Source organism: Ornithorhynchus anatinus, chromosome 2 (genome assembly GCF_004115215.2).
Source record: "Ornithorhynchus anatinus isolate Pmale09 chromosome 2, mOrnAna1.pri.v4, whole genome shotgun sequence".
NCBI classification, from domain to species: domain Eukaryota; kingdom Metazoa; phylum Chordata; class Mammalia; order Monotremata; family Ornithorhynchidae; genus Ornithorhynchus; species Ornithorhynchus anatinus.
In genome coordinates this window covers 24,592,253-24,619,873 of record NC_041729.1, presented here as the reverse complement: position 1 = coordinate 24,619,873, position 27,621 = coordinate 24,592,253, and the positions used below count along the sequence as shown (strand labels likewise).

Here is a 27,621-nt window from a genome sequence, read left to right as displayed (position 1 = left end):
GGGCCCTTTCCACTGAGCCACAACTGTTCTTAAGGGTAGCCCCCCCCAAATACCAATTACCCTTCCCCCGGCCTACTCCCTTCCTCCACAGCAGGTGGGCAAGACCTAGGCTGCTCTCTGTTGCCCTAAGAGGGCCCATAGGCTCAATTCAGGACTCCATCAGGACTGTGTGTTCACACCAGAACCCTGGCCCATTCTTTCATTGCTGGACTGGAATCCTGGTCCTTGACTTTCTCAGTTAGGCACCCCCCAACCTCTTGAGCCTCAGTTTCTCCTTCCAAACAAGGCCAACACCACCCTCTGTCTCACCTCTCTGCCCAAAAGATGATGTGAGTTCGAGGGCTCTGGAACCAAACACCACCACATAGTGTTTCTCCTAGCGATGAACCCGCTCTTAAAAAACGCCCTCCAAACCAAAAACACAACCAGGAATCCCTCCGGATCTGGGAGGTGGCGGGGGTTGACTGCTGGGCTTGTGAATCAGAGGGATCACACTCACCAACCAGATTTCTCCCATCGAACAAAAGTAAGAATCGACATAGATCTGCTTAGAGGCCTCGGCCTACCGGCCCCCACCTCTAAGTCACACCTACCATTCTTCTCTAGCAGAGGGTCAAGCAGTCTTCCTTGTCAGCACTGTAAACTCTGAGTTTGGATCCTCCCCCTTCGCAGCTGACCAGAGGACATCCATTCAGGGTATAAAGTTTTACTGTGCCCAACGCTTCAGCATGATTCTCCAGTTACATGCAAAGTCAGTTTAAACATCTCTGCTTTGGAGTCTTCTCTCTCCCCGCTCCCTGGAGGGGCAGTGACCTCGGCTTCTAGGTTCCCTGGGGAAGATGACCGCCTCCTGCTTCCCCTCCTGGGATTAGCGGAAATACAGCTTTCCTCCCACGCCTGGCTGAGCCTTCTCCTCATACCTCCCACTTCATCTGGGCATGGACCCCACTCCCCCTAAACTGAGCAAACCATTTTGTCAGCTGAGGGAGCAGGGATGAGGAGGAGGGGAAAGAGCCCCCAAGAAGTTATTCGGTGGGGAAGGGCGGAAGAGGGGGAAGTCCATTCCACAGACTCTTGGACCGGCGCCGCCGCCCAGGGCGTCGTGCGACCCTTCCCGCAGATGCCCATTCTGGGCACGGCTACCCGCACGAGAGTGTGGAAGCGCTCGCCCGGGTTCACTGGGTTTAGACTCCTAGTGCAGAGAGCAGACTGGTGGTATTGGTTTTAGCATCTGGTTTTTATTGGTGACTCCTCAAACCCAGCATTTAAAAAAAAAAAACCACACACACACACACACACCTGAGGTGGTGGGTTAGTTATGGATCCAGGGAACGGAGTGGGGGACGGACAGGCAGGGATGGATCTGATGCCTGGGCTCGCTCCCCGAGGAGGCCGGTCAGGGGCTTCCTTCACAGGATGTACCAGGCCACGAGTCCGGCGGCCAAGGCCACGCAGGCAGCGAGCACAAGCTGCAGGCTGGGCTGCCTCAGTAGAGCCACGGCCTGGTGAAAGGGGCAGCCACTGCCCTCGCCGGCACCTGTAGGGGCAAGGGCGACAGGAGTCACCTTGGAGGTTTCGGGATGGCGGAGACCAACGCGGTCGGGGAGCGGGAAGGACGATACTCACCTAGTTTGGCAGCATAGTAGGGGCACTTGCTCAAGTCACCTTTCCCATCGTGCACTGGGACCTCTCCATCCTGGGCTTCTTCAGTCAACGAGGAGCCAATCTTGTCCAGTTCGTTGAATACCTGGAGGGTCAGAGGTCTAGCTGAGCCCCTTCGTTAGGTGGGGCCACCCCCCCGATGAGGGACCGGGAGGGGTGGCAGCAAGGGAAAGTAGTGGCGAGCGTCGGCACCACGGCGGATTGGTGGCGGGGTCTGGAAAAGATCCCAGGAAGAGCTGCTCTGACCCAGGAGGCAAGAGGAGAGAATGAGGGAGACGAAAACTGGCCCAGAGATTGAGATCCTATGAGATAGGAGGGAAAGTGGGAGAAGAGAAGGGCTCTTGTCTCACTTCCCACCTGTTGGTGCCCTGCCCACCCCCCAAAAGAGAATGCCACGCCCTGCACCCTGCTACTTCCCACGTCTTCCAGCAAAGGCTCTTCAGAGAGCATTGGGAGGTGGGAGGAAGCCACCCAGAGACCTGAGCCCCAGGGACGACTCATCCACCCCTCCTAGCCATAGCTTTCCAGAGCTCCCACTAGCTTGGAGATGCCAGGCAAAGCACCTCTTCTGGCCCTACCCTGGACAAGGCCCTTGCCCCAATAATTCCCTGCTGGCTCCCTGAGGAACCCAGCTGGGGGCCACAACAGCTATGGAGACCCCTCACGTGCCATCCACCTAAGGAGAAATATCTCCTCAGACCAGCCGGAAGCCGGGGTGTCCTAAAAAAGGCGGAGAACAAACTAGGTCACCTCCACTACAACTGAAGATAAGTGGCGTGCCTTCTCTCTGAAATGTGGTGCATCTGACTGAATGTGTGACTGTCTCCCTGTCCGCTGGCAGTTCCAAGTGATTCCCTCCTTGGAGCAGCAGCATCTCCTCTGGTGTAACCCAGCAGCAGGAATGGGCCCGAGGAGGCAGGGAACAGTGGCGGCCTTGGCCGAGTCTCTCCTAGCTGCAGTCATTTCCGTTAGAGGCCCTCCCGGCTGGAGGTCAGGGCTTCATTCTCCCAGGAGGAGGAAGGACCGTTCAGAGATCCCACCCTTCAGGGACCTAAAAGCCCCACTCCAACAGGCCCCAACCTCAGGGTCGTGTGTGTGTCGGGGGTTGTTCCCAGGCTCTGACTACACATGTAACCTCAGTGTTCATCTTTTTGTCTGGGCTTCGTTTAAGCACATCTTCCACCCCTCCCTTCCTCTCTGCAGGAGAAAGAAAAGAGGGGAAAGCGATCCAAGCTCGCTCAAACCCAGATGGATTTGGTTCCGCCCTGGCCCCACCAGCTCGGGTCCAGCCTGTCTGGAAGCTTCACGGGCGCTGTCCTAGAGCAGGGGAGGTCAGAAGGGCCCCTCACCTTGGAGGGTACTTGAAAGGACGGACTTGTCCTCCAACCCAGCCCCGGCAAGAGCCCCTGGCACCTCAGAGACTGGGATGTCATGGAGTACCACAACACCCCGTCCCTCCCGTTCACTCCCTGGAGCGGCCACATGCCCATTCGGAGACCAAAACCCACACTCTGGCCCCAGGGGGTAGGCCTGTTCAGGAAACCAGTCCTGGCACCAACCAGAAGTGATCTCCTCCCCTTTGGGCCCGACAGAGCTTTGCTGGCTTAACTGCCACTCCTTGAGCAAAGTGTGAGAAAGTCACATCGCTCTTCCCAGCTCTCCGATGGCCAGGACACCACGGGGAGCAGTTTCTGGGTGCTGGACAACTGACATTTCAACGGTCAATCCAGGCTGGCCCGTTCCGGGGTCGAGACCCATGATGAGTCCCGCCTCTCTGCCACACGCCCTGCACTAGGATGCGCAGTCGGGCTGACAGTCCAGGTCGTGACCCACCCCCAGTGATCAGCTCCATTTCCCAGTCTCCCCGTGCCCGCAGTTAGTCACGGAGCCGGGTGATCCCCCGCTTTCCTGGGTAACTGGCTCCCTCCATCTCTGAGCACGCGGACACCCAGAGAACAGTGGCCAGCGCTTATAACATCGCTTGACACATACTAAGCGCTGAACGAATACCATAAAACCAGCAGCCTGGGGTTCCCTCATCTCTCCTCTCCATCAAGCCCCATCCTCCCCGCAACCAGCAGTACCTGCATATTGTACTCAAAGGCTTTGTTGGCCTCCTCCACGATCTTGTCTTTGGTCTTTCGGTCCAAGTCCAGGGCATTCATCCTGGCCCGGTAGAACTGCTTGAACTGCTGGGCGTTGGTGACATTCTCAAACAGGTAGAATTGGGTCCCTTCCCCGGTGTTAGGCAGCTTCAGTGCCCGCTGGGCTACCTTCTTCAGCACCTGGCCCCCAGACAGGTCCCCCATGTAGCGGGTATAGGCATGAGCCACCAGGAGCTCGGGCTCGTTCTGGCCGACGTAGTGGATCCGCTCCACGTAAGTGCGGGTGGCCTCTGAGCACTGGACCTGATCCTTCCAACCTTCCCCATAGAAATACTCCATGTCCTTGATCAGGGCCTCCTTCCGGTGGAGTTCCATGGGGAAGTATAACGGAGCAAAGGCCGGGTGGTCCTTATTGCGATCCATCTCCTCCTCCAGAGCAGAGTATGTGAAGTAAAGTGCAGTAGTGGCCAGCTGCGCCAGGAGAGGGGAGAGGGATGAAGTGAGAGGGAGTAGGGAAAGAGTAAGGGTTCCCGGGCTATAGCTAAGGAACAGAGAGGGCCACCAAGCTGGGACACGGCTCGTGTAGACCGGATGGAGACCGGAACTTTTCAGGCTAAACGGGATGACTGAAGTGAGGGGCTCAAAACCCAGAATTGTGTTCAACAACATCAGGACCAGGGGGGAGGTTGGAGGTCATAGGTTCAGAGCCAAAGGATGGGAAGCATTTCTTTGCACTGTGGGTGTGCGGTATACACTCAGGAGGGGAAGTGTGACGAGGTTCGGAATGTGGAGAGAGTCACGGGTACTGGTGCCCACAATGGGTTACCAGAGGGGAAAGTTGGAAGGTTCGGAAAACAGCCTCTACACTATTCTTCCAGTATCGGGCTGGATGGGTCAGTGGTCGCACCCCTGCCGAGTTCCCACCTGCAGATTCTCTCACGGTGCTCGGCACAGAGTAAGCACTTAATAAATACTATGACTATATTACTTCTACCACCCACTGCGGCCTTGCTTATATTCTCAGGCAAGGAGTCCCCTGGGCCTGGGGGAGGGAGGAGACGGGACCTCAGGGTTTTGCTAAGATTCAGCCCAGGATGGATCTCAATCAATCACTTATATTTCTTGAGCACTTCCTGCGTGCAGAGCATTGTACTAAGCTCTTGGGAAGAATATCAGAGTTGGTAGACATCTCCCCACTCTATTCTTCACTCCGCTGCCCAGCTCATCTTCCTGCAGAAACGCTCTGGGCATGTCACTCCCCTTCTTAAAAACCTCCAGTGGTTGATTATCAACCTCCACACAAAACAAACTTCTCATTCTAGGCTTCAAGGCTCTCCATCACCTTGCCCCTTCCTACTTCTCCTCCCTTCTCTTTTTCTACCGCCCACCCCGCACACTCCGCTCCTCTGCCGCCCACCTCCTCACCGTCCCCCGTTCTCGCCTATCCCGCCGTTGACCCCTGGGCCATGTCCTCCCGCGGTCCCAGAATGCCCTCCCTCCTCACCTCCGCCAAACTAATTCTCTTCCCCTCTTCAAAACCCTAGAGCTCACCTCCTCCAGGAGGCCTTCCCAGACTGAGCTCCCCTTTTCCCTCTGCTCCCTCTACCCCCCCCACCTCTCTGCAGCTAAACCCTCTTCTCCCCCCTTTCCCTCTGCTCCTCCCCCTCTCCCGTCCCATGCTCTCAGCACCGTACTCATCCACTCAACTGTATATATCTTCATTACCCTATTTATTTTGTTAATGAGATGTACATCACTTTGATTCTATTTATTTGCTGTAGTTTTAATGAGATGTTCTTCCCCTTGACTATTTATTGCCACTGTTCTTGTCTGTCTGTCTCCCCCGATTAGACTGTAAGCCTGTCAAAGGGCAGGGACTGCCTCTGTTACCAATTTGTACATTCCAAGTGGACCATATGTAGCAAAATAGTAAGCACTCAATAAATACTACTGAATGAATGAATGAAAAGGAGTTTATATTCTAGAAGGCCAACTAGTAGGGCTCAGGGATTCAAAACAAAATATCTTGTGTAGAAGCTTCCTGAAAACACGCCACCCTCCGGCACTGAGCCAGTGTGTGGGCAGGAGCAATTAAGCTTGGGGCAGGACTGCAAGAAGGGCCTCAGTAAATACAACTGAATGAATGAATACGATTGAATGAAGAGGGAGAGCAGAGGATCTCAAAAGCTGGATCCCTCTCCCCTACACCTATATCCTCCACTTATCGGGCACAACTTTCACAGTGCAGTCTCTGTTTTGCCAATTTGGGGGGGCAGAAGAGGACCATTTATGCTGATACAGAATGGACACTGGTTCTTTCTGCAAGTTCAAGTGAGCAGTCTTCTTTCTTTACAGATGGGAGCATCCAGGTCTCCTCCTAGCTCTCCTGCCTCTTTCCTAAATCAGTTTTTTTTTGTTTTATAGTATTTGCTAAGCATTTACTATGTGCCAGGCACTGTACTAAGAGCTGGGGTGGATACAAGCTAACTAGGTTGGACAAAGTCCCTGTCCCCCCTAGGTCTCACAATCTTAATTCCAGTTTTACATATTTTATAGCAGATGTGTGGCAGAGCAGGGATTAGAACCCAGGCCCTTCTGACTCCCAGGCCCGTGCTCTACCCACGAGTCCATGCTGCTTTAGTGTCTTGTGCTGCTGCAGCCGGAGACCACTTTGTCCCTCTGTCCCCGAGTCATGAGGTTCGTCACATAGCTTAGTGATAGGGATGACGGCCACAGAGCTGTCAGCCTTCCTTCAGAGGGCAGCTGGCCGGGGGCTCATGCAGAGGCAGTCCAGAGTCCCAGCCTATCATACAGCTGGATGCCCACCAAGCTAGTCACATCCTGAGTCAGGAATCATTCCTTCTTGCCTACTGTGACCTTGGGCAAGTCACTTCATTTTTCTGTGCCTCAGCTTCCTCATTGGCAGGTTGGGGGTGAAATCTCTCTTCTCCCTCCACCCACCCCTTCCTTAGACTCTGTGCCCCACTTGGGACAGAGACCATGACTGATCTGAGGTGAAATCTCTCTTCTCCCTCCATCCCCTCCTTAGACTGTGTGCCTCACGTGGGACAGACACCGTGACTGACCTGGTTACCCTGTACCAACCCCAGTGCTTGACATTTATCTATTATTCCCACCCCACGGGAAGCCTCGAGGCGGCTTCTCCCAGGCTGAGGGGGTCCCGGAGATGACACCCCCCACCCCTGCCAACCACCACCACTCAAGAAGCAGGATGCAAACCTTAAAGAGCTCCTTATTGATGTGGCCCTTCAAGAAGTCCTTGACAAATTGGGTGTTTTCTGCCCGGTCGTGGGATTCCTTGGTCCCTTCCTTAAGGAGCTCTGAGAGATCGGTGGGGCTAAAAGGAGAGAAACATAAGCAGTATACGGTTTGCTAGGCCGGAAGGGAGTTGGGAAGGAGCGGTAAAGCTGACCCAAACCAAGTGTTTTAAGTCTGTCACCAAACCCTTCCCTCCCTTTATTTTTTTAGACTGTTCACCCTCTGGGGGCTGGGAGCTACGTGATTCCCATCCCTATATTCTTTCCCCAGGGCTCTTAGATGCCTCTCTGAGGAACACCAAGCTGGGAAGAAAGAATATGTAGAGCTCACCTGGTATGGTTTTCCTGTTCAGGTTCTCCATAGCTGTTTTTTTCCGCTTCATCCAGCTGCTCTGAAGTCTCCAAGTCAGATGCCATTGTTCCTTAGGAAGCTTCCTTCAAGTTGCTTGCTCCCTTCTGGTCCTGCAGAGAAACACGAGAGGTCGGTATGGCCACTCCAAGACCTCAGAGGGAAGGAGACAGAAAGTGAGGAAGAAGGTGAAATATCTCCAGATCAGCCGCTGTCAGAATTCAGTTTGAGTGCCTATGAAGGAATGCACCAGAACTGCACTGTGGTTCTCAGTTAAGTCACAAATTGCACTGAAATAAGTGTTTCTAATAGGTTAAATCTTCCAGGAGAGTGATCCTCAGAAGCTCCCTCCTCCTCCACCCCCCCCCCCCCCCCCCAAACACACACACACACAGACACACATTTCCCTGCTGGGTTCTAAAAAGGATTTTCAATTCTCAGCCCCATCTGGGGAGAATGGCTTAGCTGTGACAGATAATGAGACCATATGCAGCAGCATCTAATTCAGTGCTATCTCAGGCAGTCCAGGCTTCTGACAATATCCTCACCAGACTCATTTATATACACTCAGTTCTGTTGGGACACGATTCTTCACCCTGCACGTTTGGGAATGTTCTTCAGACAAGGCCTGCCTGTTGTATTCCCCGTGCGACAGATTCCACCATGAGTTTTCCTTAATACCTGATTTTGCCAGATCACGATCCTCACATTAAAAAGCAACTGGGTGTAAGTCTGTGACTGTCACTGAAGAGTCTCACAAACGGAGATGGTGTTAGTGCTGTTTGAGACAGCCACGGGCAAAGCCTCGATCTTTCCATTTAAAGTGCCTCCCCTATGGAACACTGTGTCTATTTCCAGGTTTCTGATTCAAATTTGACAGTTGGAGACTGAGCAGAAGCCACCTTGTTACTCGAGTAGAGGAGGGAAATGCAAACTGCACTATAGAGCCTAGCCACAGTTCAGTGAGAAGTAGCATGGCTCAATGGAAAGAGCACGGGCTTGGGAGTCTTAGGCCATGGGTTCAAATCCCGGTTCAGCCACTTAATCATAATAATAATAATAATTATGGTATTTGTTAAGCACTTACTATGTGCAGAGCACTGTTCTAAGCGCTGGGGCAGATACAGGGTAATCAGATTGTCCCTTGTGGGGCTCACATTTTTTAATCCCCATTTTTACATATGAGGTAACTAAGGCCCAGATAAGTTAAGTGACTTGCCCAAGGTCACACAGCAGACAAGTGGCGGAGCCGGGATTAGAACCCACGACCTCTGACTCCCAAGCCCGTGCTCTTTCCACTAAGCCACGCTGCTTCTCTATTTGTCAGCTGTGTGACTTTGGGCAAGTCACTTATCTGGGCCTCAATTACCTCATCTGTAAAATGGGGATGAGGCCTGGGAGTCCCACCTGGGACAACCTGATCACTTTGTATCTTCCCCAGCATTTAGAACTATGCTTTGCACATAGTAAGCGCTTAATAAATGCCATAATTATTTTTCAGTCGCCTTAAAAGCCATCGGGAGTATGGTAGGTGGAGAGAGAGTTAGAACTTCCCCATTCTAGATAAATCAATTCAAAACAGTTCTTACTAAGACTTGAACACCACTGCTGGATGAAAGCATTCATTTGGCGGTGGGGGCGGTGATGGATGGGGATGACTTGATAGGATCTTTTTTCACACCATTGGACGATATTAGCTTTCACAACCCAGCTTCCCCTCCCCAGTCCTATAAGCTCTTCTCTGGACTGCAAACTCCTGATGGGTAGGAAACATGTCTACCAACTCTGTTGCACTGATCTCTCCCAAGCACTTAGAACAGTGCTCTGCACACAGTAAGCACACAATAAGTACCACTGATGCACTGGAGAATGTGTTGGGCAGGAGTCAGGCAGTGCCAAAGAGGCCTATGATTTGGGGAGCCAGGGAGATATTATCTCTGTAAACTTTCCCTTCTTTTTCTCCCCTTCCCCAAGCCTAACTTGGGTTTGCCTAATTAGAACTTCCTGCTCCTCTTCCACTGGGTCCCTTCCTTCCCTGCACACAAACCCCAACCACTTTCCGCTCCCCAGAGGCAAGGGACCCAACTGCCCTCACTGAGCTATGCCAGGATCGTCACTGGATCATCATCAGGTTCTTTAAATCTTAGGGCTGGCCACCTAGAAGCCTCAGGCATGGCTTGGTCAGCCACCAACTTTAAAAAGAAAGTGACACCAACACCTGGAAAGGATGATATCACCAGTTCTTAAGTGGGATGGAAGGCAGGAAAGAAGAGGTCCTGGAAGTTAATTCCCCTTTTGCTGTGCAACTAAATTGGCACTTCAGAATCACTTCTCCCTTCCTTCTCAGAAACATCAGCCATTACAAAGGAAATCGTTTTGACTCTGTGAAATTGGGAAGCCAGTTATTACCCTGAGTCAAGGAGCTGAGAGAGGTTTAGTCCACCACTCTTAATATTTTGATATTTACCAAATGCCTTCCTGGAACTCTCCCTTATCTACCAATGTTCTCTTTTACATCACTTTTACTTCCTGACCTAGGCCGATGTCACCCGAGATCCTTGTTTACAAAATCTTCCTTCTCACCACTCCTTCTGTTGGTTTAATTTGATCACTGGTTTCAGCAGACGGCTGCTCTGGTGCTGTTCCAGAGAAACAGCAATGTTCCCATCTCCATCCAACTAGATGGGTTTCCCTTTATACCTTTCCAGGCCAGGAGACACTATTTGCTCCTGGCTAAGCTCCTGTTTACTGACCTCTTCAAAGAACTCCAGTACAAGGCTAGAGGGGAACTAGTAGATTTAATTTAGATTTTCAGAGGTGTCACAATAAAAGCTAAAAGCCCCCCCTACACCCTCAAATAGCCACCAAATGTTCTGCTTCAGTAAGAAACTGGCTAAAATAGGAACTGACAACCCCCTAGTCCAATTTGGTGGCTAAACCAGAAGAGTTCTCAATCCCTAGTGATAATCAGAAGATATTTTCACCCATGCCAAAAAATGGCTAAATTGTCAAATTAACTTTAGAAGCCACAGAGACCATCAAGAGAGGGGTTAATCAGCATGAGAGAATCCAATTAAAAATTTACAGGCGTTTACTTGGGCAGAAATGGGAGTGAGAGGTTGGCAAGTGTCTTGAGCATCTCAAAAGGCTGCTAAGGGGCTTTGGGAGATGGTGTGTTCAGAAAACTCTGGCAGAAGAGTCCCCAGACTCTCACATCTGCCTTTAAGGAATAAATTTCAACTTATTTTCCCCAGATGTCACACAGTTAAAAGAGGTCAGTCTCTTGCTGAGAGGTAGGTGCCTCTTGCCCCTCCAGGAACCGGTTTGTTTCAAGGTATGTGCGGCAAAAGGCCCAGCTAAATAATGGATACCCCTTTAGAAGGGGAGTAAATATAATAAAGACAAACAGTTCCTCAACTAAAGCCCCAGAGTAACAGTTTAGAGCGAGCAGCTGGTAAATTGTGGCTTGGGGGATTAGATCCAGTTCATTCACCAAACATTAGTTGAACATCTAGTCGCCAAGTCTCACACACGTGGAGACCTAGACAATTAAGCTAGTAGCTTGTGAGTTTTTAAAATGCATTTAACCAGTTTGGAATGGAGTTTGGGGCATTTGGTGGTGCAGAGTATTCAATCCCAAGGATGAAAGAGTTCTTAAGGTTCAACTCATCCTGCTGCCCAAAATCTGAACAGTTGTGGTATTTGTTAAGCACTTGGTAGATGCCGGATAATCAGGTCAGACATAATCCCTATCCCTCATCAGGTTCAGGGTCTAAGTGAGAAGGAGAACAGGTACTGAATCCCCATTTTCTAAATGAGGAAATTGAGCCACAGAGAAGTAGAGTGACTTGCCCAAGGGCACAGCAGGCAAATGGCAGGGTCAAGATTAGAACCCAGGGCCATACTCTTTCCATGGCACCAACTCTGATATAACTGAAGATCACTTTCATTTAATAAGCTAGGATGCCTCTAAGAGCTACCAATTAATGCTTTATCCTAGTTGGGGAACAAAGCCCCAAACCTGAACCTCCACAAAGTGATGAATTTAGGGATCAAAGGTTTGTGGAGAAGCAGTCAGTGCCAGAACAACAGATTCAAAACTTGAATTAGATCAGAACCTGGGAACTGCTGTTCTAAAATAGCCACTAAAGTGATAACTTTAAATGTAGCATATAGATTAGTAAATGTTGTTCTTGGGTTCCAAGACGTCACCTGGACTGTAAGCTCCTCACGGGCAGGGAAAATGTCTACCAAGACTGTTATACTGTCTTCCCCCAAGTGCTTAGTACAGTGCTCTGCACACAGTAAACGCTCAATAAAGACGATTGAATGAATGCTTTGAAAAAATTCTCCTCTACTAAAGTGAATGAACCAGTTACGATATTTTTCTCTGAAGTCTAAATGGAAAATTAAGGCAGTAAGTAAAAAATGACTAGGCAACATGTTCTCACATATAAGGAACCGGCACACAAGTGAGGCACAGGGTGGGAAGTCTGAAAGGCTTACATGCAATGTGGCCTTTAAAAAAAAAATAGCTTTTGTTAAGTGCTTACTATTTGCCAGGCACTGAACTAAGCGCTGGGGTGGATATAGCAAATTGAGTTGGACACGGTCCCTGTCCCATGTGGGGTTCACAGTCTCAAGCCCCATTTACAGATGAGGTAACTGAGGCACTGAGAAGTGAAGTTCAAACTTCGCCCTTGCACTTGTTCAAATTGCAGACAACTGGGGGCTAGCATTAGAACCCAAGACCTTCTGACTCTCAGGCCCATGCTCTAACCACTTCACCATGCTGCTTTTTTGCTTTTTAAGATTCCTCAATGTCTCTGGAAAAACTAGGTGCTTCCAAAAATATGCAAGTTGTTCCAAATTTAAGTGGGAAGGGTACAAACAGCAGGAAAAAAAAGTGTGAGTCTTTCCCTTTATTTCAAGCACTATTCATTTCTCCTTAAAGATCAAGAGAAATAAAATTCTAGATAAAGGACTTTCTCTTTTCCCAGCCTTCTTCAAAAATGCCAAATCCTGCTACGCTAGCACTAGAGCTAGGCCAGGAAGACAGAGACAAGAGCCCCCTGCCCAGGGGTATCTAAGCACCAAGTCACGGGCCTGAAATGAGGTCTTCCATCCAGGTGTACCAGTCAGTATTTACTGAGCACTTACTGTGCACAGAGCAGTGTACTAAACTTGGGAGAGTACAGTAACAGAGTTAGTAGGCCCGTTCCCTGCCCACAAACTTACAGTCTAAAGGAGGAGCAAGATATTAATATAAATAAGTTACGGATATGAACCTAAGTGCTCTGGGGCTGAGAGTGGAGTGAATAAAGGGAGCCAATTCAAGTGCAAGGGAAATGCAGGAGTGGGAGAAGATGAAATCAGGGCTGTCAGGAAAGGGCTCTTCGAGATGTGCCTTTATTAATAATATTAATGGTACTCATTAAGCACTTACTAGGAGTCAAGCGCTGTTCTACAAGTTAATCAGGTTGGACACAGTTGCTGTCCCACATTGGGCTCACACTCTTACTCCCCATTTTTTACAGATGAGGTAACAGGCACAGAGAAGTTAAGTGACTTGCCCAAGGTCACAGCAGTATGGCCCAGTGGACAGAGCATAGATCTGGGAGTCAAAAGGACCTGGTATCAAATCCCAACTCTGCCCCTTGTCTACTGTGTGACCTTGGGCACGTCACAACCTTCCTGGGCCTCAGTGCCTTCAACTGTAAAATAGGGGTTAAGACTGTGAGCCTCAAGTAGGACATGGACAGGGTTCAACTTGATTAGCTTATATCTACCCCAGTGCTTAGAACAGTGACTGGCACATAAGTTCTTAAATACCACGAAAAAACTAAAAGGCTTTGAAGGTAAGAAGAGTAATTGTCTGGGGATGAGATGAAGGAGGGTGTTCCAGGCCAGAGGTCTGCGGGACTAAAGTACAGTGAGTAGGTGTTTGAACTCAAACCCCCAGGTGTCAGATTTGAAGAGATATATAAATAGAGATAAGGAGATCCAAGTCTGTAGAATCCCATCACCCAGAAATCAAGTCTCAATTGGGGGGGGGGGGGGTAGGAAGGAATCTTTTGGTGAGGAAAAAGAGATGAAAGACTCAAAATGAAACAGCAGATGCATGTAAAAAGCCAACAGTATACAGAAGATTTTAAATAGAGACTTCAGAACATTTAGCACAATAGTGATTTTGAGATTTGAGCATCTGGATGGGCTCTTCTTCCCACCCAATCCCTGTCCTCCCTAGGACTTTCCCCATCACTGTAGACAGCACCACTATCCTCCATCTCAAACCTAAAACCATGACATTATCTTCAATTCAACTGTCTCATTCAACCCACATATTTAGTTGTCAAATTCTGCCAGTTCTATCTTCCCAACATCACTAAAGCACTTATCCTAGCCTGCCTTGATTACTCTATCCGTTCCCTGCTGACTGCCCTGCCTCCTTCCTTCATTCAATTGTATTTATCGAGCACTTACTGGGTGCAGAGCACTGTACTAAGAGCTTGGAAAGTACAATTCAGCAACAGATAGAGACAATCCCTAACCCAACAATGGGCTCACCGTCTAGAGGGGTAGACAGACAACAAAACAAAACAAGTAGACAGGCATCAATAGCATCAAAATAAAGAGAATTATAGATATATATACATCATTAACAAAATGAATAGAATATGTACAAATATACACAAGTGCTGTGACGTGGGGAAGGGGATAGGGCAGGAGTAGAGGAAAAGGGGGGCTCAATCTGGGAAGGCCTCCTGGAGGAGGTGAGCATACAGTAGGGCTTTGAAGAGGCAGGGGAGAAGAGAGCTAGTTTGGCAGATGTGAGAAAGCAGGACATGCCAGGCCAGAGATTGGACGTGGGCCAGGGGTCGATGGAGGGACAGGTGAGAACAAGGTCCAGTGAGGAGGTGAGCGGCAGAGCAGCAGAGTGTACGGGCTGGGTTGTAGAAGGAGAGAAGGGAGGTGAGGTAGGAGGAGGCAAAGTGATGGAGAGCTTTGAAGCCAAGAATGAGGAGTGTTTGCTTCATGCGAAGGTTGATAGGCAACTACTGGAGATTTCTGAGGAGGGGGCAGGGGTGACATGCCCAGAGTGTTTCTGTAAAAAGATAATCCAGGCAGCAGAGTGAAGTATAAACTGAAGCGGGGAGAGACAGGAGGATGGGAAATCAGAGAGGATGCTAATGCAGTAATCCAGTCGGGATACAATGAGAGATTGTACCAACAAGGTAGTGGTTTGGATGCAGAGAAGAGGGCGGATCTTGGCGATGTTGTGAAGGTGAGACCGGCAGGTTTGGGTGACGGATTGGATGTGTGGGGTGAATGAGAGCGCGGAGTCAAGGATGACACCAAGGTTGTGGGCTTATGAGATGGGAAAGATGGTAGTGCCATCCACACTGATGGGAAAATCAGGGAGCCAACAGGGTTTGGGAAGGAAGATAAAGAGCTCAGCCTTAGACATGTTGAGCTTTAGGTGGTGGGAGGACATCCAGGTGGAGATATCCTGAAGGCAGGAGGAGATACGAACCTGGAGGAAGAGAGAGAGAACATTGGAGGAGACGTAGATTTGGGTGTCATCTGCGTAGAGATGATAGTTGAAGCCATGGGAGCGAATGAGTTCACCAAGGGAGTATAGATGGAGAACAGAAGGGAATCAAGAACTGTTCCTTGAGGTACCCCTACAGTTAGGGGATGGGAGGGGGAGTGCCTCTTCCCACTCCAGGGCATTCTTTGTTCTGCTGCCTGGATTTTTTTTTTAAACACAAAAAAAGTTCACTCTATGTTTGCCCCCTCTTCAAGAATCTGCAGTGGTTGCCTACCCACCTTCACAAACAGAAAATCCTTACCATCAGCTTTAAAGCACTCAATTGCTTTGCTCCCTCTTACCTCACCACTCTACTACAACCCAACTAACTCTGCCCCTCACCAACCTATTCACTGTACCTCAATCTCATCTACCTCACCACTGACCCCTTGCCTACATCTCACCTTGTGAAACTCCTTTCTCTTCCACATCTGACACCATTACTCTCCCCACTTTCAAAGCCTTAGTAACATGACAACTGCTCCTCGAGGCCTTCCCCGACTAAGCCCTCATTTCCCTTACTCCCTCTCCCTTCTGTCGTTCCTGGATTTGTACTCCATAGTACTTATGTACACATCTATAGTTTATAGTAAGTCTTCCCCTTCTAGGACTGTAAGCTCCTTGTGGGCAGGGAACAGATTTACCGATTATACTGTACTCTCCCAAGCACATCATTCAGTTCTCTGCACACAGTAAATGCTCAATAAATATGATCAATTAATCAATAATGCTTACAGGTGCTGAGAATAGCAGGTGTTAATTGAACCTTGGGCACAAACCCAGGCACTTTCCATTAGGTTTGTTTACTGTTGGCTAAGGTTGCAGTTGATCTCAGCTTGAGGGAGGCTAAAGGTTTTTCTTACATCAACTGGGGGCCTCTGGTTAGAAATCCAAACCAACAGGTTCATTTCAGGAGTTCTGTGAGCTGTTAATGTCACCAGGGTTTCCAAGAGCCTGGAGAACATTCTCATACACTATTTGGCAACTCCGGGTCAGACAATGAAAGCCATTTTGCCTATCAAGTTGAATATTCTAGATAACAAAGTCGGCCACTTGGTATTATAAGCAAGTGGAGGCAGAGCTGAAGTATTCAATGACATGTTACAGTCAAAGAAATTAATAATCCAACAAAACCACTCATGGATTGACAATGCACCTGGTGGACCTGAAGACAGTACAGGACATTTTCTGCTCTCATCAAATCATCAAGTCATGTTCCTCCCCACCTTCAAGGCCTCCTAAGGTCCATCTTCTCAGGAGCCAGTCCCTGATCAATTCCCACCTCCCTGGGCATAGGGTCCCAGATCTTAGAGAAGCAGTTTAGCTTAGTGGATAGAGCATGGGCCTGGGGATCAGAAGGACCTGGGTTCTAATCCCAGCTCCGTCACTTATCTGCTATGTGATCTTGGGCAAGTCACAATTTCTCTGGGCCTCAGTTCCTTCATCCAGAAAATGGGGACAAAGACTGTGAGGTCTATGTGGGACAGGGACTGTCCCAGTTACCTTCTATCTACCCTAGCGCTTACTACAATGTCTGGTACCTTGTGTTTAACAAATACCACAATTATTATTTACCTCATTTTCTCATTGTTCTTTATAATTCAATTTCTCTGCTTCAATTCTTGTCTCTCCTATGTATCCATTAGACTGTAAACACTCCAGGAACAGAGAGATCACCTTTTACATTTATTCTATGCTACTAATCACTTCTGCATCATGAGTTTGCAAACAACAGCAACAAAATGGATTTGAGATGAATCAGAGGACCTCTATTCAACTAGGATGAGTGCCAGAAGGGCAAAGGGCTTTCTCACTGAGAAGCAAGGTTTCAACACAACTTCCCCTTCTGAAAATGCAACTTTAAGCAACTTGCATCACTGAGAGGGACCTGAATACATCACACACTTACAGAGATATTTACTGATTCAGGATTTATAGTATTTAGGGGTGAAAGTTATCATTTAAAAAAAAAAGGGATCCTAAAAAGCCTCTTCTGAATGGAAGATTAGAGAGATACATAGTAAATGTTCTCACTTTTGTTCACCATCAGATTAAGTATCCCCACATTCTACCCTCCAGTAGATCCTGACTTTACCAATCCAAGCATAAGTAGGCAAGGACTGGGTGGTTGAAATCCTAAGGGTGGTAAACAGAAAGAACAGTGTACCTCCACTCTGCTTCTGGGCCTGGATGAGGAGTCTGTGGGCTCCCCCCTGGGCTGGAAGTTTTGAAGAGTGCAAGAGTTCTCTCTCAGTCAAATGATGTCATAATAGGGGTGGTTTATGACCCCCAGGGTAGTTATGGTAGTGTGGCCAAACCATGAGGTAGCAGCAGGTGGCCTATGTGTGGGGGTTTTTTTGTGGTGGGTGGGGAGAAGAAATGAGAACAGGGCACCCAAAGAAAGAGACGGAGAGGAAAAAAAAAAAAAAAAAAACCTACAGAGTCCTCCCCCCCATTTTTTACTCTAAGCAGAGGAGAGGGCAAAATTTGAGAAAGGAGGAAAGCATTTGTTACATTACAACTAAAAAGATGCATAAAACTATTAGTTTCTAAAATGTCAAACAATTGGCTACTTACCCATTTTTCTTCCCACAGAACCTAGGGCTTAGTTTCTGAGAACATTAATCCCAATTGTTATTTTTTTTAATGCATTTTGGCTGCTTCATAAGATGTCTTTGAATAACAGTCATTTCTTTATCTTTCTCCAAGAATGATTTGGGCACTTCTCAAAATAAGTGTTTCACGATTTTTTATATGGTGTTTAAGTACTTACTGTGTTTCAAACACCGTTCTAAGTGTCAGGGTAAAAGCATTCTTCTTAGGTTGGATACAGTCCCTATCCCAAATGGGGCTCAAAGCATAAGTAGGAGGAAAAACGGGATAACTAAGGCACAGAGAAGTTAAGTGACTTGCTCACAGTCACACAGAAATTGGCGGAGCCAGGATTAGAACCCAGGTCCTCTGACTCCCAGACCCTTGCTCTTTCCACTAAGCCATGCTGCTTCTGTGATTCTGTGAATAAGATGGTCATTTAAATTCGCCAGCCAGGATTATTCCAAGTGAAAATAAAATAGCAACTGTTACCACGGAACACATAACTTAAGTCCTCTTCACAAACAGGATGAACTTTGGTCTAGTCCAAAGTACAACAAAGTAACAAGACGGGGGGTATGATCTTAAGCAAAGTTGTTTTCCACAAGAGCCACCAACTCAAACAAAACTAACCTGCACATATTGTTTTCTGTTACCTCTGATGGCTTTTCTGCTACAATAGCAAGATTACGAACTTTGGAAAGATACTGTACATTCTCCCCTAAATTTCAATATTATTGCTCTGAGAGCCAGTGTCTTGCCTTCTAGTTTTAATGAAGCAGGGGGCCCAGGAAAGAGTTACCTGCTCCTTTGTAAACATTTGAAATTTAAGGTTTTAGATTTGCATATTTAAAAAGCACTGCATGGAGAAGTTGAAGTAATGAGCTACATGCTTTACACTTGGTCTTGAATTTAACAAGTTCTTTCCTGAAGAATAAAATGATCAACAATCCACAACATTTACTGATAGCAAGTGGCTTACAAAGCATGTTTTTAGAGACATCACAATGTACACGTCATCACAATACTGTTACTAGAGACCCTAGAAGATATTTTCGTGCCAAGATCCCTTCACCAAAGAGTAGCTCATACTTATGAGCATTTTTTTTAATATAGGTTAACTACCCAAATCAACTCTCACTTTCCCACCAGAGCCCTGGGGTTTCATCTTGATTTCTTTAACAATCTTTGATTATATAAAACAGTGTCTGGTTATCACTTTCTCTCCTGTTTGATCTGTGTATCCCCATTCTCTACATCTCTTCTGCACGTGATCAGAAATATTTTTAAGTAAAACAGATACTGAAATCTCTTTTATAAACTTCCTCACTTTGAATATCCATTCAAGAGATAAGGCGGCAAGAGCAAAAAACAGCAGCTGCAAAACTGCACAAAGGAGAGCCTTTTTGTGTACACAAAACAGCCGGGATTGTCAGTTCTACATTGGCCTTTTCAGTTACCCAAACACACCCGCGGGTGAAAGTCACCATCGGTGGGACACACAGAGTTGTCCTTCGTACCCAGAGATGATGCCATTGTGCATATATTCACACACACATTTACATATGTGTGTATGTGTGTGTATATATATATATATATAATGAATATATTTTTCTGCCACAACCTTAAGTTATTATTAATATCAGAGGTCCAGAGACTAGGGAAAGTCAGAAGAAGAGCCAGGTAAATGCCAGAAATCCCTTGAGAAGGACCTGGTAGGTCTGGGAAAACTAGACACCTGCTAGAAGAGGAGATACACCCAAGCTATGACAGACAGTATAGTGAACAACAGAGCCAATCCACCAAGGCTTGTGGAAAGGGTTCCCTCCCAATGTAGGGCAGGGACATCGCCTTACCTGATTAACAAGTATCTAACCGGGCACCTGCACCTAGTAAGTGCTTAACAAATGCTATTATTATTTTGGCCCTGATTATTAATAGTGGCATAAAAGCATTAACCAAGGGGTGAATATTGCCCAGCATCACTGGACTTCTCACACACAAGAATATTTGTGGAGTGCAACTGGGGACTAACGGGTAATATGAACTGTACATTCCAAGCGCTTAGTACAGTGCTCTGCACATAGTAAGTGCTCAATAAATACTACTGAATGCACAAATATGGGGGTGGGCCCCACTGGTGTAAACAGTTCTCCCCTCCACCCCACCCATTCTGAGTGAAAGACTGCACAAACTATATGTGGTTTTGTGTTTGAATGCCTTGTTTTGATGTATGCATATGAGGGATGTATTTTGTATCCACTTATATGAAATCAGATTTAGGAAGTGAAAAAGGAGAAGCCAGCTTCAGGGTGGGTGAGTTTGCTTCCTTATGGAGAGGCTATGTAAAGGGTAATAGGTCAAAGAACAATGCCTTATTATTCTGCAGAACTAGTCCCACCCTCCCAGGGTGGCACATGAATGATATCACTCTGAGTGGACAACCACAGCTTCTCTCCTCCTCTGCCTAAGAAGTGTTTCCCTCACCCCCTTTAAAAGGCTGTTAGCTTTTGGAAGGCACTCGCTGGGTTTTGTTTTCTCTTTTGTGATTTCTCACAACCCCAGTGCAATGAGACTAACAGGGTGATCTGTTGGATGAGTTGCATAAAAGCAATAAAGCGTTATAAGAAAAAAATCGGTATTCCAAGACGGGGAAGCAGAGTGCGAAAGTAGCTTCAGCTTCCACTAGAGAGCAGGACTGCCAAATCAGATTTAAGAACTAGCGCTGCGCTGGGACTTCGCAAGTAAATGGGTTAGGTAGTTATTCAGCATAGAGTAGTTCCTGAGGACAAGTATATCTGAAGAGGACAAGACATCTTTCTGAATTATCAAAGCTTCAATATTGAATACTCATCAAGTCCTGGCTTAGATCATAATGCATACCCTACCGTTGAAGCTATTACTCTCTCAACAAAGGCAGTTCCAGTCATAAACTTCTTGTGGATAGGGATTGTGTCTCCCTACCCTTAGTACAGTGCTTTATACAAGGAAAGGGCTCAATAGATACCACTGATGAAGCAGTGAGCCTCCTGACAGTCAAGGAGTCAAATGTGAGTTAACTGTAACATTTAGAGATCAGAGGCCAGGCCACTTCGATTAGACTGTGAGCCCGTCATTGGGCAGGTACCGTCTCTATCTGTTGCCGAATTGTCCATTCCAAGCACTTAGTACAGTGCTCTGCACATAGTAAGCGCTCAATAAATACTATTGAATGAATAAATGAAAGGGAGTTTAGTACTAATGGCAGAGGTTGTTGAGAAAAGTCAGAAGCAGCATGGTCTCAAGTGGAGAGAGCACAGCCTGGGTGTTCAGAGATTTTGGTTCTGATCCTAGCTCTGGGACCCCGGGCAGGTCATTGAGCTTCCCTTTTTTTCCCCAAAAAGGTATCTGCTAAGCATTTACCGAGTGCCAGGCACTGTTCTAAGCTGGGGTGGATACAAGCTAATCAGGTTGGACACAGTTCCTGTCCCACACAGGGCTCACAGTCTTAACCCTTATTTATTTTTTTAAACTGATGAAGAGATTGAAGCACAGGAAAGGAAGTGACTTGCCCAAGGTCACACAGCAGACAGGTGGAGTCAGGATTAGAACCCAGGTCCTTCTGACTCCCAGGCCTGTGCTCTCTCCACTAGATCATGCTGCTTCTCAATTTCTTCAGTTTCTTCTCAGCTGTAAAATGGGGATGAAATAACTGCTCTCCCTCCGTCAGGCTGTGTGCCCATTTGGGGACAGAGACTGTGATCTGCTTATATCACATCTATACCAGCATTTAGTACAGTGTTTGACAAATGCCATAATTATTATTAGAACTGAGGAGTCCAGATGAAATCAAGATGCTTTTGGGACTCCACTTTCGGTCTTCATCTCATTCTTTCTTGCTTCCTCCCTTCCCCGCTAAGCCAGAAGAGCATGGAGCAGCTTTATGTGCCCCTGGGGACTGGAGGCTCCTGAAGAAGCTCAATGTTCTAATGCCACCAATCCCCTCCAAGTTCAAGAGGCTCTGCTTTCTACATAGACATGAAATCTTGGGGGCTACTCAGGGAGGGAGAGAAAGGGAAGAGAGGGCAATGGGAGAAGGACAGAGGCTTGAAGTTCAGGACTCCAACTGGCCCTGGCCATTTGCTATTGGGATTTTCATGCCCCTGTGGATGACACAATGCAAGGAATCCACGTCCTCAAAGTCCTACCTTAACAACTGCATCAGCCTCCTTGCTGACCTCCCTGCCTCTCCCCACTCCTATCCTTACTTCACTCTGTACAGATCATTTTTCTACAAAAATATTTAGTCCACATGTCCCAACTGTTCAAGAACCTCCAATGGTTACCCACCCACCTCCATAAAGTCCTTACCATCGGCTTTAAAGTACTCACTCCATCAGCTCACCTCCTCCTACCTTCCCTCCCTGATCTCCTACTACAGCCCACTACATGCCCGCTTATTCACTGAGATCACATGCCCTGATCTCATCTATGACTGCCAACCCCTTTCCCACATCCTTCCCCTAGCCTGGAACTCCCTCCCCGTCCCTGAATGCTACACTACCACCTTCAAAGCCTTATTAAGGACACATCTCCTCCAAGAGTCCTTCCCAGATTAAGTCCCCTTTTCTTCAGCTCCCTCTTCCTTCTGCATCATCTATGATCTTGGATCTGTGACCTTTGGGTGTATGATATTCACCCCACATCACTTCTGCACATCTTTGTTATATGTTATAATTATTTCTATTAATGTCATTCACCTGTAGACTGTAAGCTAGTTATGGGCACAGAACATGTCTGCCAACTCTGCTGTACTCTCCTAAGCGCTTAGTTTAGTGCTCTGCACACAATAAGTGCTCAAATACCATTGATGATGTTGATGACAGAGAAAAATCAATTGCCTCTAACAGAGAGGCAACTGTTTCAGAATGGGAGATACTGGTCTGTTGTGCAAGCACATTGGGTGAGGAGGAGAATGGGGAGAGGAGAGGAAAGATGACACAAAGGTGGAGTGTCCCCTGTTCAAGGGAGTTTCCCAGTTACTCAGGGAGGGATTCTTAAGAGAAGACGGATATTCCGGGGGGGCGGAGGTGTCTGCAAACACTACCTGAAAAAAGTGCCCTTTAAGTATGTCTATCCTGAGTGTTTACAGGCAAGGTAATTTGTCACATACCTATTTTTAAATTATTATAAATTACTTATTCATATTAATGTCTGCCTTCCCCCTCTAGGCTGTAAGCTCCTTTTGGGCAGGGAATGTGCCTGCTAATTCTGTTGTACTGCATTCTCCCAAGCACTTAGTACAGTGCTCTGCACACAGTAAGCACTCAATAAACATAACTGATTGACTGGTGGATCAGGAGTCTGCCTAAGTGGCAAAGCACCTAACCTTTATATTAGTGGGTTATCCTTAGGTATGGATCTGAAGTATTCTAGGGACTGTCTCCCAAATGCTCTTACCAAAGGTGTGCAAGGGAGTGGGGAAGGAGTCCCCCTTAGGAGGCAGGGGATGGACCCAGAATGCCACCCCCACCTGGCGTACCTCACTGTGATTCCTACTGATTTTGGTCCTCCCCCACCACCTCACTTCTATTTCCCAGCTGTTTTCCCTCTCCGCACAAGTGTCTCTCACTGAAGAAGTACCAGGGGAAGCAAAGCTATAGATATCCCTACTGCTGCGTAAGGGAAAATGCGCACGCGCAAACACACACACAAGCCAGTCAGGAAGAGGAAAGCTCCCGTGTCCACGCTAGTCTGTTTGGTGGCTGGCTCTATATACTCTATAATGACAGCAGCTCAGCTAAGAAACCACGATCTCAGGGCTGACGGCATAAAAATGAACAAAGTTAAGCTTGGAGGTGGCATCTGTGGGTGAGGTGGTGATTTTTAGTGCCTTTCTTTCCCATGGTACCTCTGTTTTGATACTTCCATTTTAGAAGAAGAACTGAGGCTCTGACATGTTGAGTGGCTTGCGTCAAGTTATCCAGGTATGGGATCAACTAGTTTCATAAGAAAGCCAACAGCACAGACAGTCCAAAGGCCTCAATCATACAGCTTTACTATTCACGCCCTACCTCGTTCAATGATCTGTTTTAATAATAGTGGCATTTAAGTGATTACTATGTGTCTAGCACTGTAGTAGGTACTGGAGTAGATAGAAGATAATCAAGTTCCATCTGGGGCTCACAGCACAGGTAGGAAGGACAGGTGTCCTTGAATCCTAATTGTGCAGTTGAGGCACAGAGAATTTAAGTGACTTGCCCAAGGTCACACAACAAAATGGCAGAGCTGGGATTAGAAACCAGGTCCCCAGATCAGAGGCCCGTGCTCTTTCCACTAGCCATGTTCTCGAGGCTCAGTGGAAAGAGCCCGGGCTTGGGAGTCAGAGGTCATGAGTTCAAATCCCACTCTGCCACTTGTCAGCTGTGTGACTGTGGGCAAGTCACTTCACTTCTCTGTGCCCCAGTTACCTCATCTGTAAAATGGGGATTAACTGTGAGCCTCACGTGGGACATCCCGATTACCCTGAATCTACGCCAATGCTTAGAACAGTGCTCGGCACATAGTAAGCGCTTAACAAATACCAATACTATTATTATTATTAGTCAAAGATATTGCTCCGAACTGAGTTTTCCAGGAATAGCCACATTTTTTGTAGAGGCAAGCTAATGTTCTTTGAGCTGGGCAGACCCTTCCCACTAGTCCCGCTTATGGGCCTGTCAAATGACCCTGGTGGATGGGTGGTGTTTCAGTCTTTCCATCTTCCTATCCCTGCCCCATTCACTGCCGAGTCCAAGGTGGCCAGCAATGGGGTGGCAGGTGGACAGGGTGGCCAAGAGACATGGCCTAATGGAAAGAACACGGGCCTGGGTTCTAACCCCAGCTCTACCACTTACCTGCTGAGTGACCTTGCAAGTCACTTCATGGGCCTCAGGTGCCTCATAGGGATCAAGTACCTGTTCTCCTTCCTACTTAAGACCAAGTCCCATGAGGGACAGGGACTGCGACCAAGCTGATTATCCTCCACCTCACCTGGCGTGTCTGCCACAGCAGTTTAGCGAGAAGCAGCGTGGCTCAGTGGAAAGAGCATGGGCTTGGGAGTCAGAGGTCACGGGTTCTAATCCCAGCTTCGCCACTTGTCAGCTGTGTGACTTTGGGCAAGTCATTTCAATCTTCGCTGTGCCTCAGTTCCCTCATCTGTAAAATGGGGATTAAGTCAGTGAGCCCCATGTGGGACAACCTGATTACCCTGTATCTACCCCAGTGCTTAGAACAGTGCTCTACACATAGTAAGCGCTTAACAAAACCATCATCATTATTACAATATTCAGCAAACTGGGAGCCAATTGCAGCCTCCCAGCCCTCCCTCACTGTGTTTGGCTTGTACGAGGTGAATGGTGATGAAGGAATTGGTGACTAGTATCTTTTGTTGTGCTGCAAACGAGGCTCGCAGTGCAACAGCCATCATCAACTAGCAAGCTGTAGCCCTTTTTTTGGTTCTCCCATCACCCCTGCAAAATAAAATTCCCACAACCTCGCTGTTTGTTTCAATTACCTTAGGAGACTTCATGACAGCATGTATGTTAGAGAGCTATAAGCCTCTTCATTCTAAGCTCAGCTTCCCAGTTACTTGGCTCACAGTTATTCCTGCACAGCTTCCGTATAAGATGTTCTGCTGGAGTGAGGCGGCACTTTATGTGCCAGAACAAGAGAGACGGGAGATAAAAGTCTAATGCCAGGAGGATTCAGAAGGTCATCCTTTTCTGTAAGACTTCAGCTGGCTAACACTGAATATACTAAAACCAGTGAGGATCAACACCACCAGACACTGTGTGCATTTGTTAGACTCACATTAACAAGAGAGTTTCTTTTTAGGAATAGAAAGCCAGATTATCTCCTGTGGAAATTTAACATCCTCCAAAACTATATGTGGCAAAACATGAATCACCTTTGCTATTTAAACTGCATATTCATTGGCAAAACAAGTTAATTAGATGGTTTCAATCTAAATATCGTGATTGGAAAACTAATATCCAACTACATCCATTATGTGAGATCTGGATTACTGACACAAGGATTGGGTTTTTTGGTAAATATTTCAGGTTAAAACCTGCTTTACTGTACTCACCCATTCCAAAAGGTACATATATTTGCAGTTTCTTCCGATAGTCTACTGAGACCCAAGAGGCTCCCGTTGTGGGAAGAGCATTCCCAAAGGCATTTTAACCAAGATGTATAGTGAAAACATACACTGTGGCAGAATCGGCTTTTTCTGGGACCATCAGAAGGGCATAACACCACAACAAAAGACTTCAGCTCTTTTGAGGGGAGGTATAATCTGTTTTGGCATTGCTCAGACAGAACAACGTCCAAATCTGTACTGAAAACTGTGCTTCACATGCACTCTGTTATGGGAAGATAACAGGCACAGCCACAAAGTCACACGCCCAGATTAAAACCACAGCTGCATACTGCAGCAAGGGGATCACACAGGATGCAGTTAAGAAAGCACATATCCCAGGATTATTTTTTTTTTTTTTAAAACCAGATCACACCAGCTCTCTCCCCAGGTACCAAGAAGGTCCAAATGGTATCCAACCTCTTCCTCCCCATACATTCAACCCTCCTCCTATGTTGCCGCAGACGATCAACATCCCCATGACCCTATCTTAGCGGGGTCCTCACTGTGAATCAAAGCCGGCATCATCAGCAGCATTTAATGAGCACTTATGTGCAGATCACTGTACTAAACTCTTGGAAGAGTACAATACACCAGCCGGCTGACATTCCCTGCCCACAACAAGCTTACAAGCTAAATAGGGATGAGAAATGAATTAAATATTATAATACATCTTAAAGATATGTACAAAAGCGCTATAGGGCAAATACTGGATGCTCAAAGGTCACAAGCCCAAGCAAACAGATGCAGAAGGGAGGCGAAGCTGGGGAAAAAAGGGCTTCATCAGGGAAAGGCTCTTGGAGGAGAGATGACCTTAATAAGGCTTTGAAGGTGGGGAGAGCAGTGTTCTGGTGTATATGGAGTGGGAGGAAGTTCCTAGCCCCAGCTGAAGACATATAGAAAACGATACTGTACTCTCCCGAGCACTCTGTACAGTGCTCTGCACACAGTACGCGCTCAATACGACTGAACAACCTTCCGAATTCATTCAATCGTATTTATTGAACGTTTACTGTGTGCAGAGCGCTGTACTAAGCAATTAAACGAACAACCTTCTGAATCCTGCCGGCTTAAGACTTACCTCCCATCCCGCTTTGACTCATTCACATTTATTGAGCCTTTACTGCGAGCAGAGTGTTTTTTATAGGTCAGGTACTTGTTTTGATGTCTCCCCCCTGCTTCTAGACAGAGAGCCCGTTGTGGGCAGGGGCTCTGTTGCTGAAATGTACTTTCCAAGCGCTTAGTACAGAGCCCTGCACACAGTAAGCGCTAGATAAATACGACTGAATGAATGATAAATACGAATGAACCTGTAAAAGCGGGGGGAGTTGGTCAGGGGCAGCATGGGTGTCAGGAGGCAGGGCTGGCCATGGCCAAGGACCAGCCCGGAGGCTGCCGGGAGCCCAGGCAATGCTAAGGGCCCCGGGGGCTGCCGGGAGCCCAGGCAATGCTAAGGGCCCCGGGGGCTGCCGGGAGCCCAGGCAATGCTAAGGGCCCCGGGGGCTGCCGGGAGCCCAGGCAATGCTAAGGGCCCAGAGGCTGCTGGGAGCCCAGGCAATGCTAGGGGCCCCGGGGGCTGCCGGGAGTCCGGCGACGGCCTGCGGGGCTCCGAGGGACGAGCCCGAGCCTCCCGAGGAAGCGGGTCCCGTGGGCCGCCATCCGTCCCAAACGGCCTGAGACTCGACGCGCGCGCCTCGAGACCCCATGGCACGGGCCAAGAAGGACAGCCCTTCCTCCCTCCATCGCGCTGAGGCGCGACCCTTTCTCCTCACCCGCTGCCGGTGACCGTCGTCGTCCCCTCAGTTTCCCCCTCACAGAGCGAGCGCTTCGCCTCAGCCGCGCGCCGGGCGCCGTCTCTTCTTCAGCGGCCGGACGTGCCGACGCAG

General features: G+C 47.9%; 1 protein-coding gene across 2 annotated transcripts; it reads right to left on the bottom strand.

Annotated features, from left to right (window-relative positions):
• Window positions 1–1,218: 1,218 nt before the first annotated feature.
• HMOX2 (heme oxygenase 2) lies at window positions 1,219–27,621 on the bottom strand. 2 transcript variants are annotated; one of them, XM_029057232.2, is made up of 6 exons: window positions 27,508–27,621; window positions 7,377–7,507; window positions 7,008–7,125; window positions 3,747–4,238; window positions 1,627–1,747; window positions 1,219–1,537 (listed from the first exon to the last, which is right to left on the bottom strand). In XM_029057232.2, exons 2-6 carry the CDS (start codon window positions 7,460–7,462, stop codon window positions 1,410–1,412), a joined length of 945 nt encoding a protein of 314 aa, XP_028913065.1. In that variant the 5' UTR covers window positions 7,463–7,507; window positions 27,508–27,621; the 3' UTR covers window positions 1,219–1,409. The 2 variants fall into 2 exon arrangements, with proteins under 2 accessions (XP_028913065.1, XP_028913073.1); XM_029057240.2 differs by lacking the exon at window positions 27,508–27,621 and adding an exon at window positions 17,153–17,243.